Raw genomic sequence first — 26,613 nt, 5'->3', positions numbered from 1 at the left:
AAACAAATTAAGTAAAAGTAAAGATATTCGATTTCATAAGTAATATAAAGACTTAATATTTATTTGATTTATTTTGCTTTGACGTTGAAATAAAATTTAAATATAATAAATATTTACAATGTGCAATATCGAAAAGTTTTTTCATCCGAAAACAACTTTTATACAAAACTATTTTTGAACTTAAATAATGTTTCTTTAGGGGTTAAGAGTTTCTTTAATTGATAGTTGTCAACAAGCAACGTTTACAATTATGTTCGACATACCTTCATATAAAGTCTAAAGCCGGAACAATGTAAGAAGTGCGAACTATTCTGAAGGGACTCATTATTTCTTTATAATTCTCTACCGCTATAGAAACACCTCTATATTGAAATTCATTCATTCAAGAACTTCTTCTTAAATAACTTCTTCTTGTTGAAGCCGTAAAATTTGTTTTTAGTAAAATAATAAATAAGTACTATATACATACACGCACATCCATATCCATGTAGACAAGGAAATGCAGGCCAGCGATATACCTTTTATTTTTTCCAAAATATGCTGTTGTTAAATTGACAAAGGAACATCCGCATCGATTATTCTGCGCACTTTGTGTGCGACTTCGAAAAATACTTTCTTTCACAGAATTGTTGCCTGCATTTTTACTGCACGCGGCTTTTACGTGCATTTATACATTACAAAAGTAGCTCCACGTGTGTTCAGTTACAGCAAAAAATTTCCCATTTCATCCACATATGTTCGCGTAACTGTTGCATTCATTCGTTACAAATCCCGTTGCTGCTTCCGCCACTGCTTACATACTCGCCTGCTATACTACATATAGGTAATGTCACATTTACAACGGAGACGGAATGTTGACAGTCATTTGTATGCAGTTGTCCTCTAGCGGTTCGCTCAGCGCTTCCGCTAAAAATAAATGAAATGAAATAAAGCATATGAATGTATAAAATATCAGCTTATGATCGATATGGTATACTCGCATGCAGAGAATATGTAAGATTTAAACGAAAGCCTGTAAAGTTGATTGCGAAATAATTTATTTTTAAATTTCGCATCTTTCAATTTTACTAATTGCAATAATAATTCGATACTCGTAAAACGTTAATAAGATTATTGGCTTATGGTATGTGATTTACAGACTGATATGCGCTGGTACACGTACTATTGTCGGTCAGTGTGAGCGATTGGCAACGATTGAAAATAAAATACACCCACTATTTTATTTTAAATTTATTAATTGGATGGTAGGCGCTTGCATTAATTTGGTAATCTTGTGGAAAATTGTTATGGATAGTAAGGCTTATGGAAGTATTTATGTCGAAGAAAGAAAGAAGAAGGAAATCAAAATAAAACCAATTGGCGTCAGCGTCGTTCTCACAACGGACGTAATTTTTTCTACTATATTCCGGTTTATGTAACCGGGACGCACATAGTTTTATATCAGTTTAAAGACCTATTTCCTATTTGAGAGTATCAAAAAGACTCAGTGATGGAGAATCTTAATCTGAAACTAAACGTTGAGCGTTCCTAACGCCTTCATAATCAGAGAGAAAGACAACGGGCACCAAAGACTAGAGGTCGTAATCAATTTTAGCTTATTGCAAATAAAATATAATTTCATGTTCGAATATTCTTCATTTTACTTTTTTTAAATGGACACACGCAAGAAACGGGAAACATATGTATGGGAGAATGTGTAAAAATTTATAACTTTTTAAATTTTTGTTTAATATAATTTTAGTTAATAATAATTTTAGATGAGAGTCGTAATGTGAGCTAAGTTGTATTTTGATTTCCTCATTGATGTTTCGTTTATCTATTATAAAGGGGAAAAAACTGATGAAATATAAAATTATCTTACGTGGGAACTAGATATGGCTCTAGTCAAAAGTTGCCGATTTTTGCACTGTAATATAATAAGTGGTTGTAGATAGCATCTGTTACTTAAATCAATGATTCATATTTGAATGAACCAACCATTCTAAGCAATAATAATATAAAGTCTAGTATAAAGGAAGTAATTACTTTTGCATTCCATTGAAGGCTACTGTTAGAATGTTCAGATTGCTGTCAAATATGCAAATATTTTGTTCGACAATTTTTTTAAAATTTTGGGGATATTTTCATAATACCTCTGGTTAGATGAACATAAGCTTCCCTTGCATCACACACATCACTTGTGACACACACGAACCCAAATCGCACAACGCTGACGCACAAGATCCAGGACATCATCAAGCCAACTGGCACCCCACGTTCACCACATCAAAGCAGAACACCAATCTTGTACACTACAGGACAACACAGCACACCTGCACACCACCCCACAGCTATCAATAAAAAGGGATCGACAAATCGAACTTCTTCACTTCATCTCACGTTTTCTCAATTGAAATTATAAGCCGCTCGTCGCAGCCTGTATATTTTTAAAGGTTTTTCTTGAGAGTAATTTCCGGACTATAAATTCCTCCTAAACACCGCGAGTCAGTATATAGGCATCGGCATCGGTATCGGCGAAAAATTGGTAATCGCCCGGACAATAGAAATTAACACTAAGGCATTAGAGTAAACAAGAGTACACAAAATCAAAGCCCAGAGGCACACATGCTATGTGTATATGTTCATAATTGGCAATTATTACCGCTAGCAAAACTAATTTACTACGTGTGTACAAACACACACACGCACGGGTATACAGTTCATTCACATTTTGTAATGAAACTGATTGTGATGTTTGGCCATCATGAAATCGTCTGCATGAGAACTGATAAAATTAATTTACTAACACACGTACACGACACATCTGAAATTAATCACAACAAGTACAGCAAAAAAAAAATATATGTTTTTGCGTAAAAATATTTGTCACTGCCCACACGTAATGTGGTATGTACATATTGTATTTTATACTGCCGACAAGTATGTAGAAAAACAGCAACATATGTATTTACATATTTATAGGTAATGTAAATATGTCAACGCTTCTATTTTTTGATTGTCGACAGCACATGACCTAACCAAACAAAAGAGGCCGGCAGCAGGAAACAGGAAAATCCAACTAATGTGCAAACTCCAACCATGGACAATAACTACGTAGTTATATATGTTGGTATGTGTAAAAGGGTCTATAGCCTCGTATAGTTCAGTAGCTACTCACTTTAGGGGGTTCACTAAATTTAAAGGTGATATAAGATTATTTTTTTTATAATAACAACTCTGATAGAGCAGCAGCGTGAATAATTTATTGATTTCTTTGCCGAAATCTCCTACGGTGAAGTATTAGTCTGTAGAACCAACTATACGAAATGATATGTAAATACATACTACTGGCCCCAAAATCTGAGCTATTTGTCATAATTGTGTCAAAATTTTCGCATTTAAAAAAATAAATTTTTGAAATCAAGTTAATCTATAACTATTTTTGTTCATTCTGAGTAAGGTATAAAGTCATATTTCTTAAATATGCCATTAAAGCAGTTCCTTAATTATGTGCATCCTTTATTACGTCAAGTTCAATGATGGTTATAATCAAACCTACGAAAGCATTTCTCTAATTAAAGACAACATTTTTTTAACTAATTTGGATATCAACATTTCGATTGACTTCTCGAATAATTTTTCTATTTGCTATGGGAATAAATGTCAATAAAATTGTACAATTGTCATTTAAGCTTCATTGAATTTGACATATCGCACCAGTGTGAAGTATATATTTCCAACTCCAGGGCTATCTATAGAACATTTATATTTGTGTTTTAAAGATATTAATTATTTCATCCGATAATTATTTTTATCAGTGTTGAAGGCATACATGTCATTGTAAATTGTCAATTTATCGTCATTAAATTTGACATACTGATAAATACTCCACATTAGTCTTCATTTCGACTCTAGGGCCATTTATAGTTGCGGTTTAAATATTTCATATCATTGTATAATTATTATAATATTAATAATAAATATATTAAATAATATATTTGACTTTCAGCGCCACCTATCGGGTAGATTTTATTTAAGTGGGCGAATCGATATCACCATATTGTCGATAACAATTCCGATCTGATCTGATAATATATAAACCGGCAACATATTTATTCGGTGCATTTACTAAAGGTATGATAAAGTAAATGAATAAATCGAATCGTAGTACTGCTTTTACTGTGCCTCTATGTTGTTAATGATATTAGCACCCTGAAGTGAGGTACGCCACTGCGTATACGCACTTTTGCATAAACACTTCATGTGGTTAAACTTATTTGCTTGTCATGTTTTTGCGAATATATCATTTTTCATTGCCTACAAGTGCAAACATAAGCGTATTATGTACTTGAATCCATATGCATGTAAATAAAAAATAACTTGAGGGCAGTGAGAACCGAAAAGGGATTATTTGCCGGTCGTTTCATTTAAACGTAAATATTTAAAATCGACTTAGGACGCATGAGGGCTGTAGTTTGAGAATATTAATATAACGGTATAAATAAATACACATACATACATCTATTTGAATGCGGTTCGAAAGAAAGAAAGAGAAGTTTAATAAAGTGTTCAAAATATGTACAATTGCGCCTTATTCATAAATTTTGGCCGCATTTCCAAAGGCCTTATACATTAAAAGTCATACAAAACTCAGATTCGCATAATGGTCTAAAAATATTTTATTCAAAAAGCTGGTTTCTACTTAATTTTTGCTTGCTATTAATTTTGTTTATTCTGGTAGTTATTTCGAAAGAAATCCTCAATATAGACATATGATATAATAAATTTGGAATTAAGCATTTTAAATATGTACATACATAAATGAAGTAACGAAATTGAATCAGATAAGTGTTTAAGTAGAAATAAACAGTTAATCAATGCCATTAATATGCCAGCTGCAAAACTTTCACTTTTCATCAGAAGTATTTTCTGGAAAATGTATTTCAACAGAGTTCATTAGAATTCAGATGAATAGAGGAAAAAGAATGAATGAAATGAATTCGATAAATATATAATAAAGTGCAAACTTCACTATAATCTGAAACAGTTAAGAAGAGATTCATGGAATGTAAGAATCTTCAGCATGGATGCAATTATAACGGTTAATGCAACTTAATGCTTCGAACATGATTTTAAAATTGCTATACAAGAGTTATAACTCAAATACTTCTCGGAATTCCAAATAGCTAAATAAAATAATATAACTTCGTCGCTGCTTCAGCGATGTTAAATGACCTTGTGAGTGACTTCAATACAAATGTCAAATTTGAAAGTGAAATAATATGCTCAGATATTATTCTCATGAGAGGATTATCTGTGTCTGTATGAGGTCTCATATCAAAACAAAAATTGCCGTTCGTCAAAATATACTTGGCAGCTAATTTATTATTTTTAACCTTCAACTACCTTAACACGTCATCGTTTTTCAATTAAAATTTTCTAACTGAACTTTTTCATTTAAACAATCGGAGTATTATTTCAAATTATTTTCATATTTAATATATTTTATTTATTTCAGTCTTCAATATGGATGTTTGATTTTAATGATTTTATTACTTTAATTAAAAAATACTAAAAACTCGAAACGGATCGCCGAGTTTATGATATACACTTACTCTCTTCGAAGCTGCAATATTACATATCTTATAAGATTTCTTTCTTCATGCGCTCTCTATACGCCCCGATTACTGATAGAGTTGAAATACATAAAAGAACGTCTTCGTCTTCCTGGTGACTCTTTGTATTAGAAGCAGTAACGAAACCGTGCGAATATGCTTTTGACAACAGGATATAGGATAGTACGATCTTTACGAATTTTGTGGTAAATAATTCGGAAATTGTCGTTTTAATTTTCAAATTTTCCTTAATCAAGAAACACTTGAAGGTTTATGATACTATAGCAAAGAGCAAATAATCATTTAGCGATTTTTAAACTTTGTATACTCTCGCAACAAAAGTTTCTAAGGGAGTATTATAGTTTTGTTCTCATAACGGTTGTTTGTAAGTCCTAAAACTAAACGAGTTAGATATAAGGTTATATATACCAAAGTGATCAGGGTGACGAGTAAAGTTCAAATTCGGATGTCTGTCTGTCAGTCCGTCAGTCCGTCCGTCTGTCCGTCTCTCCGTGCAACGGATAACTTGAATAAAAATTAAGATATCTTGACAAAACTTGGTACATATATTCTTTGACACCCTGAGGAGGTTGGTTTTGGAAATCGGACCATAAAATGGCGAAAACCAAAAACTTTTAAAGTGTCATAATAATGCTATAAAAGTAAAAATGATTGTTATTGAAGGATCACACTAGGAAGGTGCATATCTAGATGTAAGTTTTTTGGAAAAGTGGGCGTGCTTCTGCCCCCAAAAAGGTTTTTTGTGAATATCTCGGAATATCCGAAACCAATAAAGCTATATAAACCAAACTTTTTGCAGTCTTGCAATGGGCGTGGCGTCGCCTACTTATGGGTCAAAAACCATATCTCAACAACTCGATCGATTCAATGAAATTCGGTAAATAATACTATATTGACACCCTGATGACACAAATGGATAATGGACGAAATCGGTTTACAACACGATTTTCTTTCCATATAACTCGATTTTGAATTCCATCTTATTCCTTCACTTTCTAATGTATACATAAGGAACCAATGAAGATAGCGGAATAAAATTTTATACAAATACTGTATATCATCTGTGGCTTCACTTGTGGAAAAATTGTCGAAATCGGACTATAACTTTTCAAGGCCCCGGATATCAAAAATGAAGAACTCAGTGCTTAATGGTAATTTTTCACCGAAAATATCAGTAAATTTCTCAGATATTTTAATGCAATTCAGAGAATTTTTTTCTTCTAATAGTGTATCTCTTTTCCAAAAATTATTAAAATCTGGTAGTAACTTCCCCTACCATAGCTCCCATATATCTAATTATAGGTTTTTCAAAAATAAATGTTGCTTTATTCCGCATATATCGATTAATATACAAGATATCTTGGCAAAATTAAGTGAGCTTATAGTCTTGGATAAAGTGTATCTTGGTGGTGAAAATTTGTGAAATCGGTTCAGGCATTAGACTTTATGCCGAATATATGGGTCAAATTGTGTGTTATCTTAATAAAATTACATCAATAAATTGCGAGAGTATAAAATGTTCGGTTGCACCCGAACTTAGACTTGTTCAAAATTATGAAAATATAAACTGGAGTAACCTAATTATTTTAAAGATAACTATACAAAGAAAATGACTAAAGAGCTATAAACCAGTAAATGATTTGTAATTTTATAAATTTAACGAGCGACCCAACCTAACTATTGTAGAGATAACAGTATATCATTCTAAATATGTGTGCCCATTAGACAGTCAACATTGTTATCATGATATTAATTGTATTCAACTACATACAAATATACGCTTATACAGTAAACGCGCATTTTTAATTTCGCATATTCAGCATGATTTTGCAATTTCACTCACTTGCCTCAACATTAACTTTCAACTTTAGCCGCATGAACAATGGCTAAACCATTAGCCATGAAATTTTTGCAAAATAAATACAAATACAAATACATATATATATTTACGCGCACATACACAGCTGCATATTGTGAAATTGCCCTAGTTAATATTTCGGAAGGATACTGGCAATCTGTCAAACCCATACTTTGGCTTCCTCGGGGCGATTTGGTACGTGCCTCTTTCGCACGCAACGTTTTTTGCGCAAACAACAAAACAACAAGGAAAATCACTACAAAAGCGGCAAATAGTTTGCGGCAAGGATTGTGGCCAACTTTTGTATAAGAGCGTGCTTATAGAAATTTGTGTGGCTGTGTGTATTATGTATACCATATAAATGCAATATTCGCACAGTTTGTTGTTGCTTTGGCGCTTAAACGCTTCGACCTCCTCTTGTGATGTGATTAACGAGTCCTTTTATCAGCGTAAATCAATTATGTGAGTTGTGGTCGAATAGCTTAACTTAAATAAGATAAATGACAGCTTCAAAGCATTTTTAGGTAATAAATTATTTGAATCTTGGTTAAAATTCATAATATACTTAGATACATCTGAAGCGCTCAGCTAAAATGTTTGTGGTTCTCCTCAAATATTAATTTCAGTGGTTAAAATTCCGTCGCAATTTTTGTTAATCAAAGTTTACAAGTCTATTATTATTATGTTACGAAATAGATGCAAATCCAAATTTCCTTTGTTTAAATTTGTTTTAAAATGTTATTAAATTATGTAGCCTTTGAACTACCCTTCGACACCAAACTAAAATAATGGCGATAAACATTTTAATTTTATAATTTTTTTTTGGCACCATGATTTAAAATTTATAGATATTAACGGTATATAGTCAGTTATAGACACGGAGATTCTTATATTCGGTATCTGGGACAAAAAACGTACAGTCGGATTTCGACCTTTTTTAGAGGGACTATTTGCGATACAGTGTCCATCTCTTCATTGATCTTTGATTAATCTATTTTAAAGTAAAATAAAATGGAATCATACAAGAAGTAGACTTGGTTACATCCGATTTCCCACAAAAAGAGGTGAGCAAAATATTATGTACCAAATTTGGTTGATTTTGGTCGAGCAGTTTTTGAGTTATGAGATTTCAACTAAAACTAAGCCACGCCTACTTTACAAAAAATTGTAAACCACAGATGTTGTAAGACAAGGACGAATATACATCCGGAAATTAATCCTCGATACCCTATATCATTTTGATATATGTGTATGACACAGCATTTATCGGGATTACTTCTAAGTATTAGCACCAACCATGCCGTGTATCAATCTAATATACTATTCTGATCCAAATCTTGCGGCTAGCAGACCACTTTAAGGCTATATGATTATTTTACTTTTCTATATATTTCATGTCACAGGAATTAAATATACCACGAATACACCTGAATTAGTTACCTGAACTCGTAGGAATTTTATGATTTTGGTCCATCTCCTCGTGTATCGTCGAAATGTGCGTGTGCGGATTTGTTGTGATGTAGGGACTGGCTAGCGATTTTTGTATTTTCGTTGCACGCAAATAACTCTGACTCGCCATAGCACCACCATCAGCTGATGGTATCACCACTTCGGTCTGTGAGAAGAAAGATAATTTTAGCATTATTTTAAAAGCTTTGCTTTAGATATGTTTGCATGTTCAATATGCTTGAAATTTGTCTTCGGCGGAAACTAATTAAGATAAGAAATAATAGTTTATGTGTAGCTGTTTTATGTCATGCTTACTTTCTTCTACACGCCTTCTTTTAGTACATCTGCTACTTCGATTACACCTTTCTCATCTCACAAATCAACGCGCTCGCAATAATCTTAATTGCATTCAATTAGTACCATTCCATTTTTCTAACTTATAACCCTAATGAATTTGCTTTTAAATGATTTCATTGAACTCGCAATGACGCACGTGTATACTTGTAGGCACCCGCTTTTCTATTAGAGCTGTTAGTTTCAAAGATGATGAAACTATTATGTGCAATCCCGAGATACCGAAATATTATAGTTACTTTAAATTGGTAACCAATAACCCGTTGCTGAAGGTTTTAATTTACATTTAATCAATGTTGCTAACCAGCTGTCAAAGTAAAGACATATTTTTGACAATTGTTTTCAGCATATTTTTGGCAAATTACTATGTAAAAACTCACACCGAAACACTAGATAGTCTAGATAGAAATCGTCGAAATTTATTTCAGAAAATTAATGGAGAGACATTACTGCTTATTCTGAAAAAAGTGATGATGCAAAATTAGACAATAGAATCTATAACATTTACGAACTAATAAAGTCAAAATTTTGGTTATTGCTAAGCCTATAGCCCGATATATCTAATCGAGAGAGAGTGGATATTTTCATAGACTAAATTAGTTAATTTATTTCCGTAGGTACCAAAACACGATTCTCCAAAGCTAACCAAAACATATAATATCATAGCCACACATACAGTTACTATTTTCTTGTACTTGAGACCTCTAATACTTATACCGATAATATATCCTAGATCTTTATGATTTATAACTGCTAAAGCAAGGACAATTCATAAATATAATATCGGAGTGTATTTCTGAATATTTTAACAACACTAAAAGAACAACAAAGCGAAGGGGCCGATGATAATGAGAACGGATAAGGTGAATGCATCTGCTTCTTTGCGGAATATGGTCGGAAGAAAGCATGGCCGGCGATTGGAATCTTAGTGTACTCTGTCCAATCCACAAAAAGGGAGACCCAATTACCGAGGTATAAGCCTCCTAAATATCGCCTATAAGGTTCTATCGAGCGTACTGTGTGAAAGACTTAAGCCCACCGTCAACAAACTGATTGAACCTTATCAGTGTGGCTTTAGACATGGAAAATCAACAACTGACCAGATCTGCGCCATGCGCCAAATCTTGGAGAAGACCCGTGAAAAGAGGATCGACACACACCATTTCTTTGTCGAGTTTAAAGCTGCCTTCGACAGCACGAAAAGGAGTTGCCTCTACGCCGCTATGTCTGAATTTGGAATCCCTGCAAAACTAATACGGCTGTGTAAGCTGACGTTGAGCAGCATCAAGAGCTCCGTCAGGATCAGAAGGACCTCTCCGAGCAGTTTGATACCAAACGAGGCTTCAGACAGGGTGTCTCACTATCTTGCGACTTTTTCAATCTATTGCTGGAAAAAATAATACAAGCTGCAGAGTTAAATAGAGAAGATACAATCTTCTATAAGAGTGTACAGCTCCTGGCGTACGCAGATGATCCTCAAACCATTCGAAATGTGCTTTACAGGAATGGGTAAAACACCCTTTAAATCTTTAATACCTCTGTTGTATCGACAAGGTTCTATCGTATTACTCCGAATAATCTAAAAATAAATATTGAAATAAATTCAGCATTTGCTATTGCGGTGCTCTGTTCACAGAGTTCGTGGCGAATTTTCGCTTATATTATTACCGTCCTCTTTAAAATTTTATTATTCAGCATTTACAACGATTGGAAATCACATTCACTCATATAACAGTACTTATGCTGCGATAAAATAAAAACCATAACCCCGATTTAACTGGTTTTATTATCATAATTGAAATCGATACCACTACATGATTGTTCATATGTATATATTATATTTATGGCTATGTGTGTATGCTTGTTTATATTGAATTGGAAATATGACTCGCACAAAATTGCTAATTCTTACCCGTATCTGTTGATTCCCGTAACCACGTCCCTGCAGGTAATTTTGGTATTGCGATATCACGCACAGCAGACAGTATGACTAAGTGGCGATAAAATAAAGAAAAACAGTATGTACAAGGTTAAAATAGAAAAGGCAATAAGATCTAATAATATAATGGCAATAACAAAGTGGTGTACACACTCATATATACATATATGTATACATATTTATAAGATAACTGTGTATGGGTGCAGCTGTACAAGTTCATGAATACAATGCCGCTGGCCATACTTATATGCTTTTGATTTATTTATACATATGTACATACATATATACAATAGTATATAGACATGTGGGTGTTTAAGAAATATTTATGTTCAGACTTCTGTCGAATAACGTGAGCATACATATATACAACAAAAGTGTTTAATATTTTCCTAACGTTGCACACAACAGCTGCTGGTTTAAGAGGTCAAACGAAGCAAATTTGCGCTAGACCACAATAACAATAACATAATAAGCCAACACACATTACTTGTTTTTGTTTTGTTTTTATTTGGAAAAACTGTGGCACATCTGTCAGTGCACCTTCATCAGTGTCATGTGATGTGTTTATGTCTGTATGTAAGTAATGCCAAAATTTAAATTTGCTTGGAGAAAATTTAATTTACAACTAATGACACTCAAAAGCACCCAAATGTGCATGCAAACACAAAAATTAGCATTGAAGGATTTTTGGTTTGAGAGTTCATCAGCAACAAGTGAGGTTAAAGTGTTTTTTTGGGGTCAATTGTATGTTTCTTATAAAATATTTAAATTTCTTCTACATTTAAATGACGATTTCAAAATTTTAATTGATGATTTTTTGATGTTCTCAAAATTTTTTCGAGTTTCTATCATAAAATACCACGATAAGGGTATAGGAAGAGTGTTTAAAAATCGGGAATCTTAATTCCAAAACTATGACAAACTAGCAAAGAACTTATTACGAGGGCTGCTATATATATTTCTGGCCTAATAATGAAAATAGGAATATTTATCAACGAAAATGGTTTTATTGTTTTTCAAAATATTCTCCATCAAGATTTATACACTTTTGCATGCGCTCAAACCAATTTTCGAAGCACTTGCATTATCAGTTCACGTACGGCATCGATGTTTTTCTGCCACAACGGCTGTTTTGTTTTGGACGACCTTCACGGAATTCGTCTTTGAGCGAGCGTCGGCCACGATTGAATTCGTTGTACCAGTTTTTCACAGTGCTATAGGATGGTGCTTCATAGCCATACAAAGATTTTAGTTCATCGATGCACTCTTGTCGCGATAAACCACGTCGAAAGTTGTGAAAAATGATCACACGAAAATGTTCACGAGTTAATTCCATTTTTTGGCCGAGATGAATTTTTTAATTCCCAGTAAATAAAACAATTTACGATTAAATGACAAAACGTTCTGAGTGATGTTATGCTAAAAAATGTCAAACTTTCCAATGGAAATGTCAGATTGCACCTCGCAACACTTAGATTTGCCTAGGCCAGAAATATATATAGCAGCCCTCGTACCCTAATGATTCACATTTTTGGCTTAACAGATACTAAACAATTATTGCATTTTTTACCAATGGTTCCAAATTAATTATTAGTCTTCACTGTTTTAAAACATAAGACAAGCCAATATTGTTCTCTATGGTGAATTCTACAGATTTATTACATGAAACTTTTGGAGCTCTCTTGTCAATCGACTAAGTTTTAAAATTTTTCAGCAAAATCCAGGCCAAGATTCATCAATTCCATACAGCTCATGGATTCACCTCTTTAATGGGAAACTTTGGATTACCTAAGCACTATCAAGTAATATAATTGTCAATTACACGAAGTTCTTTGCATTTAGATCATCAGACTATTCTTTGGGAAGGCTACATCAAGTTAATCATATATTCCGAAGCTTCAGCTACGAACTTAACCTTTGGTCATAGCCAACATAAGGTCATCTGAAAAAGAGGTGCATAATTAACCCAACAGGATCAACCTCATAGCATAACATAACATAAATTCCTTGCAATAAAAATTGTATATGGCCCTTACATCAATAATCGAGATTTATGTTAGAACATCTTCCTATAATTCTTCTATAATAAAACTATTTTGTTTCAAAAATATTTTTCTATTTACTGCATGAAACTTTGAGTTTCTTTCATAAATATTCTATATTTATAATCAAGCAATTAATATGATTTACCATCTAAAAAAATATGTCAAGAAATAAAAATTGCCCTAAAATCATAAAACTGTAATTGAAATTGTACGTATATAGCTATTTTACTCATTTGTCAGAGACATTATAATTACGTTTCATTATTTACTTATGTAAGTTAATAAGCAATTACCCTAGTACTATATTATATACATAAACATAATTTATTTGAATTTATCTTGTTGCATAATGACAGCAACCAATTATAATCGGTGTCGTATCTGCCACTGACTATTTATGAAAAAGAAATGAAATATGGAAAATTACACTAATTATGTACGTTCGGTGAGCACGTGGTCCATAGTCATGGAAACACATGAGCAAAAGTTATAAGTTGCGGAATGAAAAGCTAAAAATAATTGCCAAATTATGTACGAATTTAGACATTAGACCCTCTTCCTCGTACTACATATTCTATCTTCATTTAGTGATATTAGTTTATTTAATTTATGCGAGTTGTTTGTTCGTTTCACCATTCTCCAAAGGTTAGCTTACATTTGTTTAATATGTGTAGGTGTTATTAACACAGGAATTGTATAATTTCTCATAGGGGTTACATATGATGCTTGATATTGCTGGACATGAAAGCTGTCACAAAATTCTTCCACGTGTTGTATGATGTATTTTATAATGGAAAATATAAAGCGTAGTAGTTACTTTAATGTGTTTTTTAACTTCATATATGTATTCGTGATTTACAGAGATGGAAAAAGATGCGAACTGTGATGGTATTATTTTAGGTCGTTGCAAATTGTTAAGTGCCGAATACTTCATATCAAAGTCTCGAGTAAAATTTTTTAACAATAGCATACATTGAAATCTTTGTCTGTTTTTGATCTTTCAGTATCCAGTTTTTACCAAATACCGTCTCTACAAATTCTGAAAGAATCCATAGCAAGGCAATCAACTTGTTCCACAAAAAAATTCTGGTTCTTTAAAGATGAGTGAAGGAAACCTAATCGCTTGTCCTTAAAAGGGCGTTTCTGCGCTTAGCACAAACGAATACGTCGTTATCTCTCGAAAAGAACATAATATTGTGGAAGAAAGATGTAAAAGAAAGCTGCTCGAAGGTATGAAAATTTTGTTACTTGTCAATCTTTTGTCGAATCTGATTCTCATCTATAATAAGATGTGATAGCCAAGGAAAATAATGAAACAAATGAAGCCAAATCAATAGAAAATTTGGTTCCCGGTCTATAAATCTCTTAATTTGTTACCTACTATGTCAATGATACATCGCAGAATGAAATGAACCATAAAAGCATATAAAAAAAAATGAAAGCTCCTAAATCACATGTAATACCTGTGAAACTCCCAATTTGATTCATGGCATTCGAAAATATGTGGTAACATTTGTATATCATAAAAATATCTGTATACTTTAATTTCAAATACTCACATTCAGACACATTATAAAAAAGTCGATGGTGAATATAAAACCAACTATGGGATCGAAATTCACCATTTGCGTAAATGATAAATAGACCAAGTGAAAAATTTCAATCAGCACATCGCACAGCATGAAAACAATCCAGGGTAACAGCAGTTGACGACGGTTCTATGCGAGAAAAGGTCGTGTTTTCCATTACAAATATTTTTGTTATTGTTTGTACATACAAATTTAACTAACAACCAGTTCACACTTACTTGCTTCAGTCCCACGAACATTAAGAGCGATGATAACACAATGAAGAACGAGCAAATCAGAAAGAGAATATTAAATACAACAATAGCTGTAAAGACACAATTGTAATGGAATATTATTAACGGTATTTTAGTGAAATTTGCTAAACTATTTTACGTATTCTAAGCACAAACACTTGACACACACTTACCCGGCGTTATCTCTCCCTTAGCCAAAATGCTTTCCCCCAATGGTTGCGCTCTGCTGCCAGCCAGGAATTCCTGCTCGTCGTAAACGGTAATAAGCATAACAATGGTGGAGAAACCAAAATACACCTGTGTTTATAACATAATTAAAATGCTAATTAATAACTTGACACTAGACATGACGTATGTGAGATATTTGAAAGCAACAGCAACAACTATAAGTGTATGTTAATTTTAAAATAGAATGCAGGAAATTCAAGAAATATATTTATGTCATAAACATAAATGTATAATATAATTTTGATTTTACTGCAGCAGTGCAATAATTATACATTAATTGCATGTTTATTTTTTGGTGCTGCTGTAGTATTTTATGGTATATTTTGGAAGCCTCAACAACGCATAACCAGAAGTCCAATTTACAATTATTTCTATTTTTATTTGTTAATTATTTTAATATAGTTAAGCAATAACAACTCAGATGAGATTTTATAACCTTAAAATAACTTCACAAGTTCTGATTACACCAGAGTTATAGAAATTTCATATATGTACTTAAATTTTTAGAGTAGAGTTTACAGTATGACCTAAACTGAACTTGGTATGTGAGAGTATACATATATGAAGTTATGACCCGATTTCACCCATTTTTGCCACGGAAACATATTATTAGAAGAAAAATATTCGCTATAATTTTCATCAAAATATCTAAGAGACTTACCTATATTTTCGGTAAAAAAAAAAGATTAAAAGTATTGAGGTCTTCATATTCGATATATGGAGCCTTGTAAACTTTCGGCGATTTTTAGAAGGTCGATGCCACACTATAGATGTAGTATTTGTGGAAAAGTTCTGTTCCGATATCTTCACTAGTGCATACTTTATATATTGTAAAGTAAACGATTCAGATCGACTTTAAAGTTCTGGTATATGGAAAGGGGGATGGGGTCATACGTAGAAGTTCACGCAAGTGAGGAAAGTTTCTGATTGCCATACACTTGGGAGTGGCCAGGAACGATTCTTTTGCATATGACTCAAGCAGCTCACGACTTCCGGTTTTAGACCAAGTATCCCCTGGGTAGCTAACAGACATCCGTTTGGAGGCGAGCTAAAGTGAGAAGGCGAAGCCCGCTTCTGCGGTTGTGCGTAGGGCTTGGGACCCACCACATAAAAAAAATCTCCCCAATGAAAACAAACACCGAACCTCGGATGAGAAACGATGACGACGTACTAAAGATCATGATTTGAGAGCATGCACCTGGAATGTCCAGACTCTTAATTAGGAAGGTGCCTCTGTCCAGCTGGTTAATGTTCCCATACAACTAAAGGCTGACATCACCGCCGTCCAAGAAGTGCGATGGACGGGACAAGGACGGAAGAAGGTGGGTCCTTGTGACATCTACTACAGCGGCCATATATTCGGTGTTGGATTTGTGGTGGGAGAGAGACTACGTCGCCGAGTCCTGGCATTCACCCCGGTGGATGAACGTCTTGCCACAATCCGCATCAAAGCGAGGTTCTTCAACATATCGCTGATTTGCGCCCACGCCCCAACGGAAGAGAAGGACAATGTGACCATAGATGTTTTCTATAAGCGCCTAGAACGCACCTATGAGCGCTGCCCCCCCCCCCCCCCCCCCCCACGATGTCAAAATCGTGCTTGGCAATTTTAACGCCAGGGTGGGTAAAGAAGGTGTCTTTGGCACAACAGTCGGAAAATTCAGCCTCGATGACGAAACATCGCCAAACGGCCTGAGGCTGATCGACTTCGCTGGTGCCCGAAATATGGTTGTCTGTAGTACCAGATTCCAGCATAAAAAAATTCATCAAGCAACGTGGCTGTCCCCTGATCGAAACACGCGCAATCAAATCGATCACGTTGTGATAGACGGAAGACATGTCTCCAGTGTTTTAGACGTGCGTACGCTCCGAGGACCAAACATTGACTCGGACCATTATCTAGTAGCAGCAAAGATACGCACTCGCCTCTGTGCAGCAAAGAACGCCCGTCAACAAACACAAGGAAGGTTCGACGTCGAAAAGCTGCAATCACAACCGACAGCCGAACGATTTTCTACTCGACTTGCACTCCTGCTCTCTGAGAGCGCTCATCAGCATCTCGATATAAGGGAGCTGTGGAACGGCATATCAAACTCATTGCATACCGCTGCAGCCGAAACAATTGGTCTCCGGCAACGCCAAAAAACCAGTTGGTACGATGAGAATTGTCGTTCCGCAGTGGAGAGAAAACAGACTGCCTACCTCGCAACGTTGCGATCGACCACAACACGTTCGGGGTGGGATAAATATCGAGAACTGAAGAGGGAAGCGAGACGCATTTGCAGACGTAAAAAGAAAGAGTCCGAAATGCGTGAGTATGAAAAGCTTGAAAAGCTGGCCGACATGGGTAATGCTCGAAAATTTTATGAAAAGATGAGGCGATTTACAGAAGGCGATTTACAGAAGGTTTCAAGACCAGAGCATTATCATGTAGGGACCGAGGAGGTAATCTGGTAACGGATGTCCAGAGCACACTGGGATTATGGAGGGAACACTTCTCCGACCTGCTCAATGGCAGTGAAAGTACAACACCAGGAGATGGCGAACCCGATTCCCCAATCGATGAGGATGGAATAGATGTTCCATTACCCGACCATAAAGAAATTCGAATAGCAATTACCCGCTTGCCCAATCCATAAGAAGGGAGCCAATTACCGTGGTATAAGTCTCCTCAATATCGCATATAAGGTTTTGTCGAGCGTATTGTGTGAAAGACTAAAGCCCACCGTCAACGAACTGATTGGACCTTATCAGTGTGGCTTTAGACCTGGAAAATCAACAATAGACCAGATATTCACCATGCGCCAAATTTTGGAGAAGACCCGAGAGAGAAGAATCGATACTCACCATCTTTTTATCGATTTTAAAGCTGCCTTCGATAGCACGAAAAGGAGCTGCCTTTATGCCGCAATGTCTGAATTTGGTATCCCTGCAAAACTAATACGGCTATGTAAGCTGACGTTGAGCAATACCAAAAGCTCCGTCAGGATCGGGAAGAACCTCTCCGAGCCGTTCGATACCAAACGAGGCTTCAGCCAGGGTGACTCACTATCGTGCGACTTCTTCAATCTATTGCTGGAAAAAATAATACGAGCTGCAGAACTAAATAGAGAGGGTACAATCTTCTACAAGAGTGTACAGCTCCTGGCGTATGCCGATGATATTGATATCATCGGAAGCAACAACCGCGCCGTTTGTTCTGCGTTTTCCAGACTAGATAAAGAAGCGAAGAATGAGGACAAGACGAAATATCTCCTGTCATCAAACAAACAGTCAGCGCACTCGCGTCTTGGCTCCCACGTCACTGTTGACAGTCATAACTTTGAAGTTGTAGATAATTTCGTTTATCTGAGAACCAGCATTAAGAACACCAACAATGTCAGCCTTGAAATCCAACACAGAATCACTCTTGCCAAGATGTGCTACTTTGGACTGAGTAGGCAATTGAAAAGTAAAGTCCTCTCTCGACGAACCAAAATCAAACTCTATAAGTCGCTCATTATTCCCGTCCTGATGTATGGCGCTGAAGCGTGGACGATGACAACATCCGATGAGACGACTCTTGGGGTTTTCGAGAGAAAGGTTTTGCGCAAGATTTATGGTCCTCTAAACATTGGCAACGGCGAATACCGCAGACGATGGAACGATGAGCTGTACGATTTATACGACGACATTGACATAGTTCAGCGAATAAAAAGACAGCGGCTACGCTGGCTAGGTCATGTTGTACGGATGGAAGAAAACACTCCAGCTCTGAAAGTATTCGATGCAGTACCCGCTGGAGGAAGCCGCGGAAGAGGACGACCTCCACTCCGGTGGAAAGACCAAGTGCAAAATGACCTGGCTTCACTTGGTGTTTCCAGTTGGCGCCAAAAAGCAAAAAGGAGGAATTAGTGGCGCGCTCTGGTGGATACGGCTATAATCGCTTAAACCGGTTCCTACTCCAAATATATATATATATATATATATATATATATATGGAAAGTAGGCGTGGTTGTGAACCGATTTATGATATGCTATTTTCATAACATATCATTGGGATGTCTGGAAAATATTATGAAGCGAGTTTCATTGAAATTGGTTGAGTAGTTTCGGAGATATGGTTTTTGAACCATAAGTGGGCGGAACCACGCCCATTTAAAATTGTGTATAGCAATTTGAGTGCAGTTCTTCTGTACAATCTTTATGATGAAATTTAAGGTTTCTTGGTTTTCCTTACTGAATTTAAGCATTTTTAGTGATTTTTAACATAACCTTTGTTTGTAAGGTAGGTTGGTAGGTGGTTGTAATCTCCTCCATTTTTAGACTGTATTTTTAGCATTTAGCTTTAGTAATGTAAGAGATATGTACAAAAAACTTAGTAGGGATCAGGCCCACGCCCTCTTTTTCGCAAACAAATTACATCCAAATATGGCCCTCTCTAGTGTACCAAATTTTACTCTTGTAACTTTGTTTAAGTCTTAGTTACGGCTCTTTACATGACCATGGTGTGTCAATGGTCCGACTCCGCCCATCTACGAAAGCAACCTTCCTATGGTACCAAATTTCATCAAGATATATCAATTTTTACTCAAGTTATAGCTTTTACTAACGAACGGGCGGACAGACAGACAAACATCTGGATGTTAACTTGTTTCGCCAGCCTGATCACTTTGGTAAATATAACTCTATATCTAACTATTTTAGTTTTGTGAACAAAAATATTATACTCTCTGTGCAACATGTTGCGAGAGTATAATAATTTACTTATTGGAAAGCATTTTTGGCTGACTAAAAAATAGGTAATTAAATGTAATCTGAATTGTATGACGAATTAATTCAAGAGTTGTTTTCAAAACTGTATAATCACTCATTAAGGGAGCATCAAAGCAACCTTCGCGACTGTTAAGTGTTTACCATCTTCCTCACTAAATTGAAGAAAACAACTTAAAAAGCTTAAGGGTTTAGTAACGAAAATAATCACTGGGGAGATGGGAACAAACTTATGCTAATATATATAAGTTGAAAAAAATAGCAACATATTTTTTTGTTTTTCGAAATTGTTGAAACATTATGAACCTTAAATATATTTTTGGATTATTCCAGTGTATGTTTTAATACGATAATGTCTGAACTTATAATTCAGTGTTTGGATTGCTGGACAGGTTTGAGAGAGATCAGAAACTGATTGTGATGGAAAAAGAGGACATTTTATTATTAATTATCTGAATGATTTAAAGAAATTTGCCTGTTCTACAGCTATTTCGATTCTAAGAACTTATTCTTTTTTGTGCATTTGCATTTAAACATGCCACAGGTTGCTTATAAATATTTTGTATTTATATTTAGTCACCTGATCTACTAAAAATCCATAGATGGTGTAAATTTGAACAACACATGCTCACTAAAGAACTTGTATCCAGACACGTTCCCTCTTTTGCATTTTTGCAGATTTACGCATCATTAGACAATTTCAACGAAATATAATTTTTTTATATGCAAAAATACGCTAGAAATAAATTTCTTTCTCTTTATGCTCTTCAATACCACAAGGCTTATGTTCCTCATATGGTTTAAAATCAAATCATGTGCTTACATGCAACTGTTGTACATGGCGTATGAGTACTCTGCATACGAATATGCACAATGCGTTGCTCGTCTGAGCTAGCAAAGAAAAAACGTAAATATCATAACATAAAAGTAGACAAGTGGACATATTTGAGCATATTTTTTTGGTAAAAGGCTTAAAATGTTTCCTTTATTTCTTCACTAGATTTGCGGTAAAAAGGAAAATACTCATACTAGGTCGAAGGATGAAACAAAATTGGCAGATGTGCGCAATGATATTGCAATTTTTGCATTTTATCAGCCGGCTAAAATGCGTCTAGTTGAATTGCTTTTGCGTCGTAGCTGAAGGCATTACACATTTTCTCCACTCTCTTGCAACCAGATAGTCAATTTGACCCGTATCAAAACGTTTCGTAAGCAGTCAGAACCATTTATAGCGAAAGCATGAGTAATGTATGCAAATAAAAGAGCCATGTTTGCCGACACGTTGCCCATAAGAATTATGCATGCATTCGTATGAACACATCTATATATAGAGTAACGAGTATATATTAGGGTAGGCATTAAATTCAGGAAGAGAAGGCTTAGAGAAGATTTCTAAAGTTTTAAACTCCACATTCGAAATTATCATGGTCGGAAATATAACATATTTTGTATTTATTTTTAGATTACATAGATGTGTGCCAAAATTCAATCTTCTTTAAGGAGATTACAAATAAAAAATAATGTTCTTTACTTTTGAACAGAGAAACAGTTTTGGTAAAAAATATCTCGTACTAGAATAATAATTATCTACTTTGATTTTTGAGACTCCTTATAAAATCTGAACAACAAACCCTAATCACTTCTAATCAGAAATAAAACTTATATCTGACATCTTTGATAAGACCCAATTCGGGGATTAGATGGTAAAAACTTACATTTTTCAATTTCCATTGAAACTTTTAAACTCCTTAACCAACTTCAACCGGAACGGAAAAGCGTACTTGATTAAGTCTCACCCTAATCCATTTGCCCAAATAACGTATCGAGCGCATTTGAAGAGCTTATTACATGTTTCAATCGTTATTTGACTCTTTTTGCTCTGCAGTGATTTTCTAAGAACCGTAAATGAAATTTTGTGGTTTGAAATGAAACCTAGTAAGACCTTGTAAAATGTGGTTGCTGAAAGAACGCCTAATTTGCAGCTTAAATTTGGCTGAAAAGGCTGATTAAGATTTCATTTAAGGACATACAAATGTAGGCCACAAAAGAACAAAAGAGTTTGCACAGTGGTTTCTGGGATACGGTTTCTTTACAAAACCGTTATGTATTTTATATTTTTAATACAAAAATTATTTAAAAACTAAGAAAATGTATAACTCGCAACTCAATATCTGCAGAAATGAAAGAACAGCAAGTCTTTTTGCTCTCATTGCAGTTGACTAAGGCTTGGGAGTCAAAGGGGTTTTAAGGATATTCAAAAATAAGGACATTAAAATTGTTATTTCCTTTCAACAAGTGATTCCTTTGATACTCGTTCTATTCTTATATAAATAATACATTGCATCTTCATTATCGTAACTATCCCTTGAGAGTCACCGAAAAGTAAAATATTTTTATTAAGTCCTCGAGCAATTAGTTCCAAGATTATCTCAAATTATACGTAGTTAGACAAATTCCAAAGACCTACCTACCTTAATGTCTGGAACTCACATAAAATATAAGTCAAAGTGTGGAGCTTCAGACGAAACCGGACGTGGAAGGCGTTATAGTAATTATGTCCGATTGGGAAGTCATAGAAATCTCACCAGTTAACATACATATTTACTTGTTTATATTAATTCACTCATAAAAAATACCGAAGCATGTGTCGTAAAGTTTGCTGATTACCCCAGGGAGTTATGCGAGCATAAAATCTATAGCTCTATTAAAAATTATCTCTAAGGAGAATTTTTATGGTTGGCTATAAAATATGTTGTATTTGTAGTTAAATGTTGCACATAATTTAGATGCTTATCAATATTTTGCTTAATGTGTAGAAGGTTGCCGCTTTGCGACAAACGGTAGAAAATAACTGTTAATAACAATGGTACAAGACTAAGCACTTTTGAGTGCAATTTCAAATATTAATATTCTGAAGTTCCTTCAAAATTATGACCAAATCCATGCTTGTCTATAGGCTATTCCTTTCAAATTTCAATTGATAGCTTTAATTCTCACTAAGTTTAGTAAAAAACTACCGAATACGAATTATGTACGAATGTTGGCAGTACCACCGATATAGTTAGTTTTAGAGAACATTTCTTTGATCTAAACCAATGAAGGGACAATATTTGTGCATATGCATTCTATTGTCTTCATAATCATCTCAAAAACAAGTATTAAGACATATGCAGACTATTGACAAATATTTTTAAAACACGTTTTATAAGATATTTTTAGAATCGTACACAGCCAAACAACTAATGCGAATTCTTCGATATCACTTAAAGCGTCTCACAATACTTTCTACGAAACAGTAATTGCTGTCGCCGCAATACAAAGAAATTTATATCTTTCGTATGACTTTTGAAGTCCATATTTATTTATGGTAAACAACATTCATCGAGTGGCAGTATCATCGACGCTGTTAGAAATTTTTTTTAGATGTACATATGTGGAATTTGTGTTAATAATGAAGTAAGCTCGGATTACGATTTATCAATTTTTATTGTTTTTGTTATACAGTATATGAAGGAGAGAGTGAATAATTAACAAATGTGGGTATTTTCCTATGACTAAAAAATATAAAATATTTAAATGTAAACTCACAGTTTATATGCAGTTTTAATACGGAGTAATTTTTGGTATAAAAACTGTTAAAAAGCGAGAGAGGTTCTTCCCTCTAATAAGTTTAACTCATGTAAATCACAAACTCCTTAAACTATTTTATCCGAATCTCTCTCGCTCTCTCTCTCCCAACCCCTTGTTAAAAATATGATATACCTTAATCCTCTAACATCCTAGATACCGACAATAGACCCGATTATGCTATTATTGTTCGTTATTTGATTCAATGAAATTAAGTGACTTTTCTTAACAATACTTTGCGTATATGAAATTGAAATCGGACGGCCTTGGTTTAAACCTCATACCCCTAATATAATGATTTCCTTATATGATTAAATTTCGTCTCTTTTGCCGAGTTTGTATATGTAATTCCATAGATGATGTCTTAATAAAATTAACCGAAAATATTTCGATTAATATTATACCATTCAATAGTAAAATTGATGACAATACCAATTTCAACGAATAACGAATATAATATGTTCGCTTGTACTCGAGCTTAGCTCTTCCTTTCTAGTTTTTTTATTATTATTTATTGAAATGAAAGTTTTAAAGTCAACTTCGTTAGTATCAGAAAAACAGTTTTCCGAAGAATTCTTGCGGTATACGAATTCTCGGATGTTGGATAGGAAAACATTTAACTGGTCGTTAAAAGTTGTATCGAGAAAAGTCGATATACATACGAGGGCTGCTATATATATTTCTGGCCTAGGCAACACTAAGTGTTGCCAGGTGCAATCTGACATTTCCATTGGAAAGTTTGACATTTTTTAGCATAACATCACTCAGAACGTTTTGCCATTTAATCGTGAATTGTTTTATTTACAGGGAATTAAAACATTCATCTCGGCCGAAAAATGGAATTAACTCGTGAACATTTTCGTGCGATCATTTTTCACAACTTTCGACGTGGATTATCGCGACAAGAGTGCATCGATGAACTAAAATCTTTGTATGGCTATGAATCACCATCCTATAGCACTGTGAAAAACTGGTACAACGAATTCAATCGTAGCCGACGCTCGCTCAAAGACGAATTCCGTGAAGGTCGTCCAAAAACAGCCGTCGTGCTAGAAAACATCGATGCCGTGCGTGAACTGATAATGCAAGACCGTCATGTAACATACCTTCAGATAGAGGCATGCCTATGCACCCCACCAGCATACATTCGATATTGCATGAACAATTGGCCGTAAAAAAGGTTTGTTCTCGTTGGATCCCGCACAATTTGACAATCGCTCAAAAAAAGACTCAAAAAAAGTGCTTCGAAAATTGGTTTGAGCGCATGCAAAAGTGTATAAATCTTGATGGAGAATATTTTGAAAAACAATAAAACCATTTTCGTTGATAAATATTCCTATTTTCATTATTAGGTCAGAAATATATATAGCAGCCCTCGTATACTCTTAACATGTCAATTAATTTTCATGCTGCGTAGAGAAACTTAAAATGGCATATGTGCAGACATAATCATATAACTTTATATATGTATATATATATATATATACTAACACTGCCGATATGTATGTATGTATACAATTTATACAAATGTGGTGTTGACGAGAATGGCTCACTTCGCACATTACTACCCAACTACTATTAGCTACATGTTCTTTGATATACGCTTTTAAATGCTTATAGTACTTCAAGGCGCACTTATGAGAAAGTTTTAACCATAAAAAATTTTACGTTATTCTCCTCGTTACGAACATCAAAAAGAAAGTTATGGTAATCGCTTTCTGTTGTTAACGTATCTATGCCATAATAATACTCGTTGTCACACAAATATATATATACATACACATACATATCTAAACTAGTATAAAATATACATATAGAAATATTTAAACATACAAACATAGACGTGTAGTAGTTACTCACCAAAGTGTAGGTAGCGCTTGCTATGCTACCGGTACGCACTGTCTTCCAAAAGCAGCAAGACTGCAATATCGCCATCTTTGTGTGTTGTCTTCGTGTTTTTGGTTTTTTGTTTTACAACTTAAAATCCACTCGTCAGGAAGTGGACGAAACCACTTTCGTCTTGATGGCTCACAAATAAATGTAATCAATGTGGAGATCAGTCACTCAAAAGCTTACATTTTAAAGAGAATGCATTAAAATTGAAGATTTCACGCTGTAGGCGTTTCAAATTTTAATAAATGTTTTCAGCAATTTTTTAAAACACATAGTTTTCTGCTTTAGGTATTTTATATAAAGTTGTTTTCGTTGATTTCATTATCTGTAGTAAATTTAAAGAGATTTTCATATGTTGGTTTTCGAAGCGTTATTGAAAAAATGTTGGAGAAATAAAATATATATGCGGATACTAATATTCCATTTTTTTATACAATAACTCATATCTGAATATACTCGCACAATTTTACTCATAGTAAAGTATAACTTAAAGTATGACCACGAAATAAGTGGACCTGACTGTCTAACCTCAGTGTTCTGAGATTTGATATCAATATTTAAGCAAAAATTGGTCAAGAACTATAGGTACTAGGGGACCAATTATAACGGTATTCATTATTCCGGTTTATCAGCCAGGTTGTAATATCTCAAAACCAATTAATAAGCATATTCACTTTTAACCAGATATTTTGAAGAAATTCAGAGAAAATATCTTTCTTTTAATAATATGTCTCCGTGCTTAAAATGCGTGTAGTGCTATGTAGCGAGTGTAAAAAATGCAGACAACAAAAAAAAAAAAAAGATTTTTTTAACTACTTTCGGGTTTAAGCGAAAAATAATTATATCCTTGCAAGCTTTCGTAATAATTAGACGGAAAACTAATTAAGCGTCAAACTAATTACGCCATGTGTAAGCTGTCTAATCTAGCAAATTACTCAAACGCTGTATAACATAAAAAAAAGAAACAACAAAAACTGCAAAAAAAGTTTTCTCAAGACACATTAAACAATGTAAATTTTGAAATAGTACTA

The 26,613-nt window shown here is 34.3% G+C and overlaps 1 protein-coding gene across 1 annotated transcript; it reads right to left on the bottom strand.

Moving 5' to 3' along the window:
• Positions 1-85: 85 nt before the first annotated feature.
• Positions 86-25,947, bottom strand: LOC105221171 (uncharacterized). The gene is made up of 7 exons (XM_011197925.3): positions 25,550-25,947; positions 15,256-15,379; positions 15,068-15,153; positions 14,820-14,978; positions 11,189-11,266; positions 8,914-9,088; positions 86-906 (listed from the first exon to the last, which is right to left on the bottom strand). Exons 1-7 carry the CDS (start codon positions 25,622-25,624, stop codon positions 836-838), a joined length of 768 nt encoding a protein of 255 aa, XP_011196227.2. The 5' UTR covers positions 25,625-25,947; the 3' UTR covers positions 86-835.
• Positions 25,948-26,613: the final 666 nt, after the last annotated feature.

This window comes from Zeugodacus cucurbitae, chromosome 4, assembly GCF_028554725.1.
Source record: "Zeugodacus cucurbitae isolate PBARC_wt_2022May chromosome 4, idZeuCucr1.2, whole genome shotgun sequence".
Lineage (NCBI taxonomy): Eukaryota > Metazoa > Arthropoda > Insecta > Diptera > Tephritidae > Zeugodacus > Zeugodacus cucurbitae.
Note: the sequence above shows the minus strand (reverse complement) of the source record. Positions and strands in the feature narration are given on the sequence as shown.

Excerpts from the sequence above, each read along its gene's own strand:
- LOC105221171 (XM_011197925.3), bottom strand. The coding sequence starts at position 25,624 with ATGGCGATATTGCAGTCTTGCTGCTTTTGGAAGACAGTGCGTACCGGT. Across the intron at positions 14,979-15,067 it reads TGTTCGTGGGACTGAAGCAA|AACCGTCGTCAACTGCTGTT; the intron begins GTAAGTGTGAAC and ends TTTCTCGCATAG. Across the intron at positions 907-8,913 it reads TAAAATTCCTACGAGTTCAG|CGGAAGCGCTGAGCGAACCG; the intron begins GTAACTAATTCA and ends ATTTATTTTTAG.